The 18,098-nt window shown below is 38.2% G+C and overlaps 1 protein-coding gene across 1 annotated transcript; it reads left to right on the top strand.

Moving 5' to 3' along the window:
- Positions 1-427: 427 nt before the first annotated feature.
- gfpt1 (glutamine--fructose-6-phosphate transaminase 1) lies at positions 428-18,098 on the top strand. The gene is made up of 19 exons (XM_008336787.3): positions 428-593; positions 3,629-3,736; positions 4,158-4,265; positions 4,377-4,502; positions 4,592-4,650; positions 4,738-4,872; positions 4,978-5,039; positions 5,117-5,196; positions 5,296-5,404; positions 5,511-5,674; positions 9,028-9,123; positions 9,379-9,476; positions 9,686-9,806; positions 10,137-10,294; positions 12,539-12,653; positions 12,974-13,101; positions 13,624-13,791; positions 14,422-14,583; positions 15,726-18,098. The coding sequence occupies exons 1-19, from the start codon at positions 443-445 to the stop codon at positions 15,768-15,770; spliced, it is 2,193 nt and encodes a 730-aa protein (XP_008335009.2). The 5' UTR covers positions 428-442; the 3' UTR covers positions 15,771-18,098.

Here is an 18,098-nt window from a genome sequence, read left to right as displayed (position 1 = left end):
ATACATCACCTTTACCAAAAAAAAGTATTACTAATATTTGTGAAGGTTAGCTGGTCTTGTTATATATAGATCTGTCTCTACATAATTATGGACAAGTTTACTTTGGAATGTGGATAGTTTAAATATACTGTTTCAAAGTAAAAGGTGGAGTTCATCAGTTTTAAGTAAAAAAAAAAGTCACACTTGGCATGTACCTTTAGGTGCTGTTGTTTTGTTTTTTGCAGATTATACAATATAATAAGCAAATCAAAATGCTACAACGATACTATTACATCAGTAATAATTAGATCCACTTTATGGTTTTTTATCATTGCTATCGTTATTTATGATGTTCTTATTCTTATAAATTAATTACGCGTCTCACCTCTTCATTGTCCTGCTCACGGATGTGCATCCTGAATGCCACGTCAGGAGTACCTGCGTCATAGACATCGTATGACTGATGGGTTTGGTGGCCAATCGTATTACGACATGGAATAAGGCGGTAGCACACTATAGGTTAATACTCGGGGACAGAAAGGCTTTACTTGACAGGCGATCTCAGCCACCCGGGGGAGTAGTCGATAGTATCAGCCGAACAGGAGTCATGTGTGGTAAGTTTCAATGTAAACTCATTTATATAATTCCACAGAACTGCATCTTTCTCTTCACAGTAGATATAGCAAAAGCAAATAGAGCACGTCTGAAACGCTGGTAGAAATATCAGTTGGGAGTGAAGGGAGAAGTGTGGTGAAATTTAGCCGGGTGGCTAACCGGACTTAGCGAATAATACACGGGCTGATGTTACTGATGCTGCTGTGCCATTTTTAGATATCGGTATTTCGGCCTTCATTTTTTTACCGTAATGTTTTCTAAATGATGAGTAACGAAATAGTGCCTTCTGCCAATGAGGTCAAATCTCTCTAACAAATAAGTGTAGACAGTTAGCATGGTATGTGCTCTTTAAGAAATCTGCGACGCAGTTTATTTAAATCATGTTTCTTCGCTGGTCGTCAAATGAGGTGATGAGAAATGTAAAGTCTACCAGAAACCCACCTGGCGTGCTAACTGTTACTCTCATTTTTTTCCAATTTCAAGTAAAATTACTCTAGCTCTACTGTAGCTCATTACTCTATATGAAAAAAAATATTGAGCTGAGTAACGTAAAACGAGTAAGAAGCTTTACAAGATACACCTAGTTAGTGGTTGTAATTAATCATGAATTAAAAATTACATTTCAAGCCAAGTTGGATGGTTTTAAACCTTTCTGTGCCAGAACAGATCAATTGAGTTTAAGATCCTATCCCTACTTCCTTATTCCAAAACATATTGCCTTCTCTGTACATTAATGGAATGATGCAATAAAAACAAAAATGTTCTCCCTGGTTTTTGTTGTGGTTGAGTTTCTTTTCTTCTGACCTGGTAAAACGTAACTATGCATTAGCTAAGAACAGATATACCGCACTAGTCTAATCTGACCTGTGGGATGAGTATGTTAATTTGATTCATTTACATTGTAACTTAATTAGTCATTAGTTTGTAGATCAAATGGCTTTCAAAACCAGAGGAGTTTTCTCCCATGTTAACAACAGAGATAGTTACTCATGCCATATAAACAGTTAATGGCCAGACTCTGTATCAGCTGACATGTTCTTCTGGTGTCTGTCACTGTCTCGATTATTTTGTCCTGTGTTTCATCCCTTTTCACTTCTGTCTGATAACTGTTTCCTGTCTTCTTTCTTCATTACTACAAACTTAGACCTCATTAGGCTCAGTGATAATCTGTGGCCTCACCTAAAGAGGCAGCTGAGCAGCATTCACTAGGGACAGGTCTTGTTTGCAGTAATGATTGTTATCAAACGGTTAAAGGTTGTAGTGGAACAAACTTAAGGCGTGTTGCTGTTCTATTTTGTTTTATTCTGTTTTATCTTTTTTGACAGTTTTAACATTACAGCTTTAAGTGTCAAATGGGGTGTAGTTGATTTCTAACTGTATGGCTACACATATCAGTGTACAGTTGTATTGTTTATTGTGATTTTGGTAAACATTCATTTTTATTACTGCAATACTTAATTTTATTACTGTAATGTTTATTCCCACCATAATTTCCCCCAGATCCTATATTTTCCAAGATAATACATTTTGATAGATTTAAAAATAATATTTAAGAATAAATGTAATGGCATGAAAAAGAAATGTATGAGACACTTGTATTCCTTGGCCTGTCAAGATTTTTTATGTTGTCTCTATTGCAGCATGATTTCTCTGTGAGCCACTCCTCATTACCTCCCTCTATCCCCTGCTGCTCAATGAATGACTGCTCTGTTAAAGCAGGCATCCCCCCGGCTCCATATTTTCATTCACTTGCTTAACTGTGTAGGGCTGTATTTCACTCGTCCTCCATTCATTCATTCACAGTTTTACCACCACTCCCAACAGCATTTGTGAATTTCTGGGGCTTCATTCACTATTGATTCCAGATATTTGCCAATGGGGGCAGTGGTGGCTTAGTGGTTAAGGAAGTGGACTTGGGTGTGCAAGGCTTCAGGTTCAATCAGTTCACCATCTGCTAAGTTTCAGCTGCTGTATAACATGGTACTTGATCTGTAAATTTTCAGGGAGTATCTTCTCAGTGCTCTGAGCATGGCACTATCCCCACACACTGCTCCCTGGGTGCTCAAAGCTGCCCACTGTTCACTTTGGTGATGGGTTAAAAGCAGAGGTCACATTTGGGTGTGTGCAGTGCTTTGCTGTGTCACAATGAGAAGTAGTTCACTTTCCTTAATGATAACTAAACTTATATTGCACATACATTTTATAAAATGCGTGTTGTGCTGTGATTGTTTTCGTTGGTTGTCTTATAATCAAACTAAGGCATACTTGTTTGACTCAGTGATATGGAAAACATCTTGATAATAAGCAACTAAAAGACATTTTAATGTGCAGAGATAAGTATATATGAGTACTCCTCCCACACTGGTATGAGGCGAACATACCAGTGTTTCTAAACACCCATTACACTGCATTGTCCCTAAGCAGGTTTTACTGACTTGAACGAAAGCAGTATTTATTTTTTATCCCCATCACCCCTCCCGTAGGACTGGTTTTAACCAACACATTGAGCATTGAATCTTAACAGATGAATGTAGAATTTGTAAGTCACAGCTCAACCATGTTGTCATGAAATAATAGAGTATGTAGAGTGCTCTTTCACCACACAAATCCATTGTGGTCTTTGTTATGTCTGATCATAGATACTTTATTTCCATTTGTTATTAGTTAAAGAAGACAATGATAAAAAATGTTAGCTCCTCATGCTCGAAAAGCTGTGTTGCAGTTGCTTGCCATCCCCCAGCCTTACAACAAACCACACCTTTAGCATATTTTGTGAATACTGTGACGTTAGATAGTCATGGATTGTTGGGAGGAATTCTATCAAAGTCATTTAAAAAACATTGAAATTACATTTTGTGACACAGCTCAAATCAAGCTGTGTTTAAAAAAAAATGAATCAGCTTTTGCCAATTAAACAATTTGTCAGGATGCCAAAGTTAGTCAGAAACCATTATTTCAATTGTAGTTTTCAAATTTAGTGAGAAGAAAACTATTTTTTTTAAAATCACTGCTTTATTTGTCTTTTTCTTTTCAGGAATCTTTGCTTATCTTAATTACCATGTCCCAAGGACTCGCCGTGAGATCCTTGAAATCCTTATTAAAGGTCTCCAGCGTCTGGAATACAGGGGTTATGACTCAGCTGGTAAGATCAAAAAATGCCTATATAAGCTGCCTTTCAGTACTTTCTGTCCTCCTGTCCTTAGATGGCCAAATTATGTTTATTAAACAAGATCACAGACAAGATTATACATTGAAAATAACAACAATAATAAATAACAGCCACAGATCTGGCTCTTTTTTTGTGTGAAGATATTGTTTAGCGTCACTTTAATATATTGAATATTACATAGATTTATGCTAGCTGCCTTTATCTTGCCTGCTGATATGCTAAAGGGGTATAACCTCAGGAATTTAAGACACTAGAGACTGTTCAGAGCACAGACATTGCAGTGCAGAAAAGTGTAGAAAGCTATTAGGTGATAGAAGTTAACACTAATTATCAATCGGATTATTAACAATAATAATCTAGTGGTTGTGCTAATTTGTAATTTTGACTTTGTTAGGTGTGGGAATTGATGGTGGAAACAACAAAGAGTGGGAGTCAAACTCCAAGTCTATACAACTGATCAAACAGCGTGGAAAGGTGAAGGCTCTTGAGGAGGAGATCCACAGTAAGAAAACATTTCCTGCAAATCCAGGATTTTCTATAACCAACTGAAGCCTTGATTCATCTTTCTGAAATGCTCAATGTTTTCTTTTTTGAATTTCTTTGTTTATTGTAGAACAGCAGGATGTTGACATGGATGTGGAGTTTGACGTTCATCTGGGAATTGCTCACACCCGCTGGGCTACTCATGGAGTTCCAAGTCCAGTCAACAGCCACCCACACAGATCTGACAAAAATAATGGTAAGTTGAAGGTTTAAAGCCATATATAAAGCTATATATATTGTAGCAGTATATCTCACAACGGTTACATGATAATTTTTGTCTCTCAGAGTTCATTGTCATTCACAATGGAATTATCACCAATTACAAAGACTTGAGGAAATTTTTGGTGAGAAGATACAATTTGTAATTTTTTTTAAGACCTCTTTACGTTAACACTGAAGATGACTTATAAACAGGACTCTCCCTCAAACAGGAAAGCAAAGGCTATGAATTTGAGTCAGAGACTGACACAGAGTCCATTGCTAAGCTGGTGAAGTACATGTATGACAACCGAGAGAGTGATGACATCAGTTTTGCCACATTGGTGGAAAGGGTGATTCAGCAGCTGGTAAGACGGTATACACACCTACACCACCAGCTTATTGTTATGTCAAAGTTACCTTTATTGTTATCTTAGGTTCAAAGATAATGTGAGTTACTTGTTTAACCACAGGAAGGAGCTTTCGCCCTGGTTTTCAAGAGTGTTCATTACCCCGGAGAAGCAATTGGCACAAGGTACACAACCAATGCTCTCAAACTGAAAGTGAAGGCAGATTAAATTATTGTTGGCTCATTAAAATGTTTCTGCACAGGAGGGGAGGCCCATTGCTGATTGGAGTAAGGAGTAATCACAAGCTGTCAGCAGATCACATTCCTGTGCTCTATCGCTCATGTAATTGTATTTAATTTATTTTTATAAACCTATTTTTGTCAACAGGGTTTGCACAACTGTGACTGAGATTCACTTCCTATGTTTTCTATATTTTCCCAGCTGGTAAAGACAAAAAGAGCTGTGGTGCATTACCTCGGGCAGATCAGGACACTTGCCTGTTTCCCGTGGATGAGAAAGCTGTGGAGTACTATTTTGCATCGGATGCAAGGCAAATAACTGCTTTGTTAACATTCCCACTTTACCCAATTCTCACCAATGTAGCATAAATCTCACGTGGTCTGATGTGGGCTTGTGTGTGTCTTTTGTTCCAACAGCGCGGTTATCGAGCACACAAATCGGGTGATCTTCCTGGAGGATGATGATGTGGCTGCTGTGACCGATGGTCGCCTATCCATTCACAGGATCAAACGAACAGCTGGAGATTACCCCGCTCGTGCTATCCAGACCCTGCAGATGGAGCTGCAGCAGATAATGAAAGGTGTGTAGGATGCTGGTCTTTGATGTGCAGACACAACCATTAATTACTCCAGACATAATTTAAAAATAATTAATTACTTTGTTCTCTGTCTTGTAATTTCTTTCTGTATCATTATTTTGTTTGTTGTAAAGGGTGATTGACTGTTTTTATTGTTTTACTGCCTTTTATTGCCCAGCTCTGTGGCTGCACCTTCTTATCACACTATTTAGGGTCCTGTCCAATCAGCTCCACCCCAGGGACCTTTCTGTTTCAAAATGACTATAGATTTCCATCCATTCTCCTACACTTTTAGAATTGAATTGATTTTATATGAGAAAGCATCATCATCAAGTCTGGGACTGGGTCCCAATCCCTCAAGAAAGGAGTATTTTCCAGTTGCTTGTGGTGAGAGGTGGTGTGCTGGTGTAGGCTTGCTTATAGCTCACCAGCTGTGTGTTGCAGTTCTCCCCACTGAGCAAGAGGGTCGCTTCCTTGCGCCTTCGGGTGGGGGATAGGTGTCTTACTGTTGTTTCAGCCTACGGGCAAAATAATAGTGCAGAGTACCCGGCCTTCTTGCAGGCACTGCGAGGGTCACTGGAAAGATTTCGTCGTCCTGTTCGGGGACCCTCACCTGGAGGGGCGTGATTGAGAGGAACGGCCTTCCTGATCTGAACCCGAGTGGTGTTTTGTTATTGGACTTCTGTGCTACTCACAGTTTGTCCATAACAAACATCATGTTCAAACATAAGGCTGTCCATCAGTGCACATGGCACCAGGTCACCCTAGGCCGGAGGTCAATGATTGACTTTGTAATCATGTCATCTGACCTCTCGGCCATACATCTTGGACACTCGCTGTCAACTGATCAACACCTTGTGGTTAGTTGGATCCTCTTGCAGGGGGTGAAACTGTATGGAGCTGGCAGACCCAAACGTATTGTGAAGGGTCTGTTGGGAGCGTCTTGCCATATCCCCTGTAAGGGAGGCCTTCAACTTATAGAGCTTTGACTAGGTCCCGAGGAAGTCTGGACACATTGAGTCCGAGTGTACCATGTTCTCTTCTGTCATCGTTGCTGCTGTTGTATAAAGCTGTGTCCTTAAGGTTTCCAGTGCCTATCGTGGCAGCAATTCCCGAACCCGGTGATGGACACCGGAGGTTAGGGAGGCCGTCAAGCAGAAGAAAGGGTCCTACTGAACCTGGTTGGTTTGGGGGACTTTGTCACCAGTTCTGTTCATAATCTTTATGGACAGCATTTGTAGATGTAGTCAAGGACTGGGTGGGGTCCAGTTCGGAGTTCATCTCTGCTTTTGCAGATTGTGGTCTTATGAGAATCAGCACTTCTAAGTGTGAGGCCATGGTCCTCGATCGGAAAAAGGCTTGCACCCTCCAGGTCGACAGAGAGATCCTGCCGCAGGTTGAGTAGTTTAAGTATCTTGGGGTCGTGTTCATGAATGAGGGTAGGATGGAACATGGGATTGACAGACGGATCGGTGCAGCGGCCACGGTAATGCGGTCGCTGAATGGGACCCATTAAGCGACCGCATTACCGTGGCCGTTGTGGTAAAGAAGGAGCTGAGCCCAAAGGCAAAGCTCTCGATTTACCGGTCAATCTACGTTCCCTACTCTCACTTATGGCCATAAACTCTGGGTCATGACCGAAAGAACTAAATCCCGGATACAAGCTGCTGAAATGAGCTTCCTTCACAGGGTAGCGGGGCGCTCCCATAAAGATAGGGCGAGGAGTTCTGTCACCTAAGAGGAGCTCGAAGTAGAGCCACTGCTCTTTCACATCGAGAGGAGTCAGCTGAGGTGGCTTGGGCATTTACATCGCATGCCCCCCCGGAGGGAAGTCTGGGCATCCCTGCTCCGACTGTTATCTCCGTGACCCGGCTCCGGATAAGCCGAGGGTTATGGATGATTTTATGTTTGTTTCTAAATCTCAACAATCGCCTTAACTATCCATTGGCACATTTATAAATATTGCTTCACTCCATTAAGTTGTCAGTAGACCATTGTCTTTCCTACAAACCGGATATTACCATTTGACAAAGGAAATAAAATTAACAGTCAGTGTACTTTTTTCTAGTCTAGCATAAATGATAAAAATAAATTTGTTCTTTGTCCTTAGGAGTGGTCTGGAACCACTAGTGTTGTTTGCTCTAAAATAAAATTTAAATGGATATTTTTTTAACTTGAACACGGATGATATGAGGTGGTACTGTAGATGAGTTGGTGCATAGAGTATTAAGATAATGCAGGACACTTTATTTCAAATTGTTCTTTAACAATAACAATAAAAAATTGTATTGATTGAGGTAATCTTGCAAATGGTTAATCGTTTCATAATAGATTATTCTTACATTTTCTCAAAAGTGTTTTATTGATTGTAATAAATAGACAAATGTTTTAAAAAAAAGTTAAATCTTAAACTTATCCCATTTTTTCTCTGCAAATCAGATTCATTTAAAGCAGTACAGGAAGATATCTGTCATCATTATGTCATTATTAATTAATTTGTTAAATTATTGTAAGATCCTGAAAGCCATTGGGCCACATACTCTTTTATAATTTGTCAAAATAAGTTAAATAACAAACTTTGTAGTATAATGTAACTTTGCTAAAAGGGCACATTGTGAGACACATCACTGATTCAGATTCGGACAAATGTGTTACAGTGGGAAATTAACACTTAATTGAATGTCTGCTGATATCAGAGAAGTGGAAAACAACTGATCTGTGGTTTGTTTCTTAAAATAATAATGGTTTAATTGCTATAGTCAGTTGATTTGGCTTTTATATATTTGCTAATAATTGAAAATACATCAACATGGATACAGAGCATGTTGACAAATGTTGTAGTTGTTTATTATTTAATTATGTTGTAACCATAGCTTTAATTAGCTACTGTTACGAAATCTAATAATTTGTTATTGCCCCATTTATTCACAGTGTAATATGTTTCGACTCTGGTCTTTTATTTTGAATCATCCAGCAGAGGGCAGAGGAAATCTAAATTTGGCAGAGCTTGACATTCTTTCGTGGTCCTGTCATTGCTCAGCCTCTATCCACAGCCTCAGCCTTTATGCTGAGTAACCTAATTCACATTACCCCAGACTGTTTTAAAAACTGTTTAAAAAGGCTAAGAAAATCATTCCAAGGCCTTTTTTAACCATTAAATTGTAAATGTGATAGAAAAATACTCAAATGTCTTATTTTATGTGATTTATTTTTGTGGAGATTGGACCTAAGCCATTTTCAAGAAAACCTGGCTGTCACAAAAATATTACAATGAATTCCCATTGTTATCCAAAAAGCGTAGGTAAACTGGGAGATATTGTGAAAGGCCTTAGTGATTTGTTTTGTTTCTACCACAGGCAACTACAGCTCCTTCATGCAAAAAGAGATATTTGAGCAGCCGGAGTCTGTGGTCAACACCATGAGGGGGAGAATCAACTTCGATAACAACACAGGTGCATTTAAATATATTGTTTCCACAATTGAACAGCATTTATTTTGCTTTCAATTGTCCTTCAAAGCACACTCGTAATACTGTAGGAGTGAGTTTTCTTTGTCCTCAGGCAGACACATTTGTAGCACACATGGAAAGTCACATGTTGGCTTTCATTGTCAGATTTCTCTCAACGCCTCATTAACTTATTGTTGGCATTTTTAACAAGATGCAAAAGTCTTAAAATTAAGTGATGATTAATCTGTTTGCTTTGCAGTGATATTGGGTGGATTAAAGGACCACATCAAAGAGATCCAGAGGTGTCGGCGACTCATTCTAATTGCCTGTGGCACCAGCTACCATGCTGGAGTAGCAGTGAGTTCTTGTCTACAATTTTTTTTTTTTCCTGCAAATGCAAATCATGCTAGTGTTTGTCTGCTTGTTCATTTTATGTTGTTTTAAGCAAGTAGGAAACTATGTAATGTGGCCACAGGTGCGTGAGGTCATACTGTATGTTAGCACACATGTTTGACGGCTTTATTTTTACACAACAATGGTAAACATCTTTTTCTTTTACTGCTCAGACTCGGCAGGTCTTGGAGGAGCTAACTGAGCTGCCCGTCATGGTTGAGCTTGCCAGTGACTTCTTGGACAGGAACACTCCTGTCTTTCGCGATGATGTCTGCTTTTTCATCAGCCAGTCAGGTGGGAGCCTGGTAGACTTTTAACCTACTGTTATTTGAGCCTTTGACCTAATTTTTATGGAATCACTCCAGGTCTTTAGAAATAATGTCTCTCTTGGGCACTGCTGAGTGAGTTGAGAAAACCAGCATGAGCTGTGTGTGCACGTATTGTATGTGTGTGGGCGATATGTCTGTGGTTTGCCCTGAGGTTTTCCTCTGAAGCTGCTTCAAATTATTCATGTAATGGTTATAAAGCAGTTTCAGAAAAAGCAAATAAATCAGCTTCTATTTTGTTGTCAGATATGTTGCATTTAATGAACTGGTGTGTTTTTCATTCCTACCAATCCTGTAGGGGAGACTGCTGACAGCCTCATGGCCCTGCGCTACTGTAAGGAGAGAGGGGCTTTAACTGTGGGCGTCACAAACACAGTGGGCAGTTCCATCTCCAGGGAGACAGACTGTGGAGTCCACATCAATGCTGGGCCAGAGATTGGAGTGGCGAGCACCAAGGTAAGTCCACATCTGAGCACTCAAGTGTGTGGCTTTAAATGCCTATAAAAGAATGCACAAAGAATTTACATGAAAGTTGAAGTATAAAGGAAAATGTTAAGAACTAAATGGTGATGCTTCTGTCTTCCTTTTATTTTCCTATTACAAGTAAAACCTAAATTATAGATAGTAAATGATGGCATAGGACACCTATTTGCTGCCCTTTTAAAAAAATATGTGTGTAGTTAATGTATCCTATAAAGTGTGTGTTGACAGTTTTATTGCAACATTGTATAGTTTTCATGACCTTACAGTTTAGCCTTGTAGTTCACCATAAGAGGACTTAAAGTCGAGGGACTATGGGTGTTGATAGTCCTGACAGCTAAAGCTTTATTCTTAGTTAAGTTAAAACATTGCATTACAAACACTTTTTAAACAGTGTATATACAGTGTTTTACTAGCACACTCCTGGGCCAGGGTTGTCTGACTGTTTATAGTTCCACCTTCAGTGGTGATGTTGACTAGAGGTTTTTTACACCTATCAAACTAAATCTCAATACTATATATTGTATTTTATAATATATAGTATTGATATTTTTATTTTTTTATTAAACTTGAACTTTGTCAAAAGCAGTCCACACTCTTGCTTCATTTTATAAATGACCTTCACAAACATTTTAGTGGATTTTGAATAGAACCCATATGAAATCTCGATTGTGAGTCAATACAAGCTGACATTTTCCACTTCTTTGATGCCACAGGGAGATAAAAACCCTGATATTTTCAACTTGGCCCTTGAAGCAGATTTTCTCCCAAAACCCAAAGGCAGTTTACATTTGGAACCCACTGGTGTACAGTGGCGCAGGTTCCCCCTTGCTCAGCCCCTGGGCTTGGCTCAGCAACTCTTGTTTTGCACCAAAGCCCCAGAGCACGTCATAAAGACGCCATCATTAACTGCTTGGATGGTTGGGCCACACACACCCACACCCAGCACAGCACAAATTCTGCACAGCATATATCATCACATCATTGGAGACTGTGTATCCAACACAGCTTCTAAATATCTCAGAATTTTTTCATCCTAATTTGATTTTATTTTTCAAAGAAAGGGTGGAAAACATGCAGAAGAAATTCTTCCAATTCATTTGGTCATATTCAAGATTTATTGTATAGTTTGAGACAAAATACATTATGTGCTATAGAAATGTTAACAGTCTCAACAGACAGTAAATGCCATTTTTGAATGACATACCAGGGTCCTCTGGGAATGTACAGGGTTAAGTTTGTTTTCCAGTCCACATCTGTTTTAGTTTGAGAGACCTTTCAGCTGCACTGTGTGAGGGTGTTCAACACAGATGGCATGCACTGTATGATGCATTTTACTGTGTGGATTAAACATGTTGGCCCATCAGAGACTACAGCCCTAAATGTCAAAATTTGGACTCGGTTGTGAGGCTGTTTTCAAGGGGAGAAAAAAAACCCAGTGTAAAGATTTTACAGCTATTTTCTTGGCTCCAGAGACAGACATGTTTGACTCTAGTGAGTCTCATGAAAGAACTTAGCTTCACTGAGGCACTAATTAAATCTTCCAAATGGGCATGGCAGCACTCCAAACAAGCTTTCAGATGAAGGAAGAAAAAGAGGGGGATAGAGATGACAACATTTCTCAGATGCGCTGAGGTTGCCTATTGTGATTGGTGTGTTGCCATTTGCTTATGTTGGTGTGTCATTGGGTTCCTTAGGGACCTTTTGTCTCATGGAGTAATATTGGGTACCTTCAAGCCAAAGCCAATTGGTAATACCCTAGGAAATGCAGGTTGTTGTTGTTGTTGTTTTTTGTTTTTTTTTGTACCCACCAATGACATCCCTGTGTGTGCCAGATTTGACACCATGAGCCACATTAGCTTGACTGATCTCATCTGCAAGCCATTTAGTATTGCATGTAAAAAATAATGAAAAAAAAATCCAATAAAGAAAAAACTTTCTGCACTTCTCATCTGGTGCAGATTATTAGCTGGACACAAATTTGGCTATCAAAACAAAAAGAAAACACACTTATGGCTCCACAAATTCTGAAACAGAGGCCAAAGTTAGGATCAAGTTGCTGCTCTGTGACTGAAGTTTAATGGTACCAAACAGGGATATTACTTTCTCCTTAGTAAAGGGGTGTCAAACCCCTGGCTTGGGGGATACTTCCAGGCTGTGACATCCTCATATGTGGCCAGTGACTCAATATAAATAATTGTTTAATTTCTCTTCTTTCAGGCGTACACCAGCCAGTTTGTGGCCCTTGTCATGTTTGCTCTCTTGATGTGCGATGACAGGATTTCAATGCAGCCCAGACGCTGTGAGATAATCCAAGGCCTGAAAGTGCTTCCAGGTAAATACCACACAGTATTGCTTCAGCTGGATAAATCCTGGTAAAATATTTGATTAAAACGTATTGACTGAACACTTAACCATCTTTTTTTTTATCAAGTTGTATTTTATCAAGTAATATCAAGTTTCCCTGAAGACTTTAGTTCTGTTCTGTGCCAGAGCAAATTTTTTACCCTGTTCTGTGCCCAACATCATAAACAGCTCTAAACCATTTGCCATCAAGGTTTTAATATGCAATATACTTACATAATTTACTGCTGTGGTTCTTTCAGTATAATGTCCACTAATAAATGGAACAAAATCTGTTTTTCTGACATATAGACTTGATTAAAGAAGTCCTCAGTTTGGATGATGAGATCCAGAAGTTGGCAACTGAGTTGTATCAGCAGAAGAGTGTCCTGATCATGGGCCGAGGCTACCATTACGCTACCTGCTTGGAAGGAGCACTGGTGAGCATTTAGCATTATTGTGTTTGAGACTCATTTACTTTTGTCTGCTCTATAATTTATGTATTATTGTATACATTAGCTATCTTCAGGCTTTAAGAATATATACTAGGCTGAAAGAAAGTTGGACTTCTCTTTTAGTCTCTTCTTCTCTAGCAATCAATACATGGCCCGTGGCTTTGTAAATGTTGCTGCTTCTGCTGTTGATGCTTCAGTATCACAATATTCAGAGTATAGTTAGCATTTCTATACCCAAAATAGTAATCATTCTTAAGTGTCTCAACCTACTAAACACTGCTGATTTTACAAATAAACAATTTATATGGTTATTATATCACTTTAGTTTAACACCTCACAGGGCTTAAGTACTCAACTCATTGAGTATTTTAGTTAAAGTCATCTTCAGTTTGGTGTGCTGGTACTGTCAGTGATGTCCAATATTTATTTTTGTTACTAAATGCTCTTTGCCAAAAAAATGTAAACTGTTTTATCAGAATTCCTGTTTGTGTTCATCACTGGGTGCAGAAAATCAAGGAGATCACCTACATGCATTCTGAGGGAATCCTGGCTGGGGAGCTGAAACATGGTCCTCTGGCCCTGGTGGACAAACTCATGCCAGTCATCATGATCATCATGAGGGATCACACTTACATCAAATGTCAGAACGCCCTGCAGCAGGTCGTCGCACGACAGGTGAGAGTCGAACACGTCAGTGTTGTCTTCTGTTGTTGTATCTAAAACAGATGTTTTTGTTTGATACAAATGTATTTCTATCTCTGTTTGAAAACTGAAGCACTTTTATTTCTATTTTTAAATATAGCCATACCATTAGTTTATTTATATATATGTGTGTGTATGTATATGTGTGTGTGTATATATATATGTGTGTGTGTGTGTGTGTGTATTCTGTATTGTGTTGGAAATGGGAACCAAACCACATTGTTTTTTTGTGCTAATATCCTTGCCCGTTGTGGAAACCAACAAACCTATTTAATTTCAAACTGGAAAAGTATGTCTTCACTTTACGGTTGAGCTGATAAGTTCAAACGTGACTCCAGCGTAACCGCAGCAGGTTCATTTACATGCAGTGAGTCTGTGCCACATCTCTAATCTTTCACCTCAGTAAATATAAGGGTGGAGTTGGTTTAGAGTGACATCATGCCTTAGGATAATCTGCAGCAGATGTGGGCAAGAGGTATGGAAAAAGACTGTTTTTATGATCTGCTCTTAACAGTTGGTGTGTCATCTTTAGATTAAGGATCATATTAACAATTCTTTTTTCATTTAAAGAGTTTTTTTGTCCTTCTTTGTTTTTTTTTTCAGGGTCGTCCTATTGTAATCTGTGACAAGGATGATTACGAGACCATCAAGAACTCCAGCCGCACCATCAATGTGCCTCACTCTGTGGACTGTCTGCAGGGTATCCTAAGCGTCATACCTCTGCAGCTGCTGTCCTTCCACCTGGCCGTCCTCCGGGGTTTTGATGTAAGTATTGTCCCACATATGTCACTGTGGGACACAACATATGACACAAGTATGAAGGTTTATATAATAGTTTTTTTATTCAGTGGACCTGTTTTTATGTTTGAATACCAAAAGCATTTTTAAACATTTTAAATAATGACTAAAGAAAAAGCATATTTTTGAAAATGTTTCAACTATACATAATCTACAAAGTTTCTTTTACTTCCAGATGTGAATAAATTTAGAACAGTCTACTTAAACATGACTGGCCTGTCACAAACATGTACATGGAACATTTTTGGATTTACACACAGTGACAGGATGTGAAGACACCTGTTCAACACATTATGAAAAGAAAATACAGTTTATCTTCAAGAAAAACAAACACTGAGGACTTGAACTGTTGGGTTGACAGATTGACTTGCTTTTTGCCTTTTGACATCTGAAAAACATTTAAATTAAAATATGCCAATACACTATCCATCTGCTACTAACAATGTACGGTTAAAAAATCAACAGAAATCAAATAATTTCCAACCCTCAAAAAAACACTTTTGGGTTATTTCCAACATTAAAATACTGCGGCATTGGCCTAGCTGTTAAACTCAGGACATTATAGAAAGTGTAGAATACAGCATATTCTTAGATAATTCAAAGTCATTTTGTAAAATAAAGTTTGATACAACTGTCCCTTTAATCAATTCTGAAACCACAAAAATAGATAGAGGGCGAGGTAGAGGACAAGAAAAAAAAAAGATTACCTCACCTAATATTATGGGAATCAGATTCCCCAACATACCACTTCAAGGAGCCCAAGTACCACTGCCTACTCTAGTTTTAGAACCACTGTTATAAATAATACAAGGTCTGAGCCTTTTGCACATATTGGATTCATGTAGAACAACATCAAATGGACTCAGTTTAAGTTTAAAAATAAAACAGTATTGAAGCAACTTTGAAAAGAGACACCTTAACGTCTGCCTCTGGATTGTTGATGTACATCAGGTCAGTTCTGTCACACTGACGTGATTGGTTAACACTTATCCAATCGTTGAGTTTAGTTCTGACATTTACTCAATATCAGAAATTCTTTGTTTGCATCCTGTTTATTTTTTAGTTATTTAGTCCCTTGAACCTTTTTTTAATTTTATTTTCAATTACAGGTGGACTGTCCCAGAAATCTGGCCAAGTCTGTGACAGTAGAGTGAAGTCCTGCACCCATCACTCATCATGCTGACAATGAAATCCTGACATCATCGTACAGCCAGGAAGTGTGTTTGTGTGTGGGTGTGACTAAGTGAATGAGTGATGAGAAAACCATAAGAAAAACAACCTGGTTGTCTTTTTTCCACAGCTTATGTTTTTAATGTAATCATTTATACATCTTTACTGTGCATATAATTTTACATTATATATAGAGAGAGTTTTTTTTTTCAAAAATCATTACTTTTTTTTTTACAAATGTTTTTATTTCCTTTTTGATCATTATGGAAGAGTGTGGGCTGGAGCTGGTGTCCTATTCACTGTCTTTTACATGAAGCAACTCGCGCTGAGAGGTCACAGAATAACAATGATTTATTTTGATAATTAAATAATGAGAGAAGGGCTGCTTTAAACCAATCAAGTTGTTAGAAATGCAGGTAGTAGGTGTTTTTGTTTGTTTTTTTGCAGGAGAGAGATTTAACCATACACACCACCTTCAAACTGTAGCACATTAACACATTTAAGGCCCAAACAATCAGTGATACATTCAAGTTCTTGAGGAAAGTGCAATATTACTCATCTCAAACTTTCAGTTCTGCTAAAAACAGTGTTTTTAGTATTTTGTGTTTAACTGTTTTTGTTTGTGGTTTTGTTAAAAATTCTGCACTGACCAGAACTGTTTTTGCATTTGTGACAAAATGCAGTAGATTCATTTTAAACTGAATTAACTTTTCAGATTGTGCAAACCTTATGATGAGAAGGTGAAGAAGAAATGGTCTGTCAGTTTATATTAAAATTGAAAATTAAGATAATATTGTTTTTATTCTATTTCTCAGCCCAGTTTAGTAACTATCAGTAAACTACGGATAAACCGACTATATTGTATTTCTTTCTTCAGTGAAATTAATTTTACTGCAGCTTGGATTTTTTTTTTTAAATTATTATTCTTTGACCGCTGGTCATCTTAAATCATTCCAAACAGCAGGTCGTGCTGTCTTCACACAGCTCATGTTCTCTGTCTCTGTCTGCTGTACAAATCTGCTGTCACATCATTCACACTACAGCAGTCAAGAGCTCAAATATAATAACGTGTATACAAAATATAACTTATTCTTCTTCATACAAAGCAGGGCTGCCAAAAACCCTAGGCTGTGGGCTGCAAACCAGTCAGTATAATGTAGTCTGACCCCCAGTTGGGTTCGTCTTTTGCCCTTCAATTACAGGAGATGTCAGGGGCAGCAGTTGCCCCCAGGCTTAGTTTAGAGACCTGGTTTAATTTTAGCCTGAGAAGAAACCAGAGTGACATTACTACCGAAACTTCCTGTTCCTGCAGTTTGCACTAGATCTGAGAAACTGAAGTAATCACAGCGAAATGAAGGTACAAACCATAAGGTGAAAAGCTGCTCCCAGTCACTAGCCCATGCTCCGCCAACACTGATGCAGTACAGGACCATTTGTAGTGAATGAGTGATTCTACTGCTTTTATTACTGGATTTTTACTGATTTGAAATGTGAATGTTACTGTCAAGTGTTCTGTCAAACCAAAAAAAAAGAAAAAACTATAACAGCTGTGGCTGTTGTAAACCAAAACATAACTGTATGTTTTTTTTTTTGTATCCAAAATTGTTCTAATCGTAGGAGATTGGTGAGAGACTATCAGAAACCTCAGTCAGCTCATATAGTTACAGCTGTAGATGAATCGTCTCAACATCACATTACAAATAAAGACCGAATTATTAGCCCTGGATAAACTTCATTCTTGATGCTTGGTGTTTTAATGCACACAAAGCATGGAGTCTTTAGAATGGCTAATCTATATATTTTTTATGAAATCAATATGGTCAAATTAATGTTTCTCAAAAATTAACTCAGTGTCGTCAAGTAGTGTTTCTATATTTAAAAATATCATAAAACTCATTCATTCTGTGTAGAAGTTATTAAAGTAAAGAAAATCAAACTTTCTTGGATGGGGCTAATACTTTTGTTACTCTACTGCATGTTTTTTGTTTGTTTGTTTTAAGTGTACTTAGGAAAACACTGCAGATGCTCATTGTTGGGTAGTTAAGAGAACCAAACCTTTCTCCAAGAAGAAACATCTTACATTTGTAGTCAAGCCTTAACCTCTTAGTCTACATCCCTTTTCTTTAACATCGAACTCCTGCTGTTAAAAGTATGTAAAAACTGGACAAAGCTGGTCATTTTTTTAAGTCACTTATACATGTAAACTTTGATTTGTTGACTGGTAGCAAGGACTGAATTCTCTTTAATGTCAAGACAACTCAGAGTGAGTCTGTCCTCTATTAATGGAACTGATGCAATAAAGTGTCAAATAC

This window comes from Cynoglossus semilaevis, chromosome Z (assembly GCF_000523025.1).
Source record: "Cynoglossus semilaevis isolate Cse_v1.0 chromosome Z, Cse_v1.0, whole genome shotgun sequence".
NCBI lineage: Eukaryota > Metazoa > Chordata > Actinopteri > Pleuronectiformes > Cynoglossidae > Cynoglossus > Cynoglossus semilaevis.
This window is presented reverse-complemented; position numbering and strand designations above follow the sequence as displayed.

What these genes read in the sequence shown, in the direction of transcription:
- gfpt1 (XM_008336787.3), top strand. Translation starts at nt 443, where the DNA reads ATGGGTTTGGTGGCCAATCGTATTACGACATGGAATAAGGCGGTAGCA. An exon ending in CAACTTCGATAACAACACAG is followed by an intron (nt 9,124 to 9,378) that starts GTGCATTTAAAT and finishes TTTGCTTTGCAG; the next exon opens with TGATATTGGGTGGATTAAAG. An exon ending in AGCAGGTCGTCGCACGACAG is followed by an intron (nt 13,792 to 14,421) that starts GTGAGAGTCGAA and finishes TTTTTTTTTCAG; the next exon opens with GGTCGTCCTATTGTAATCTG.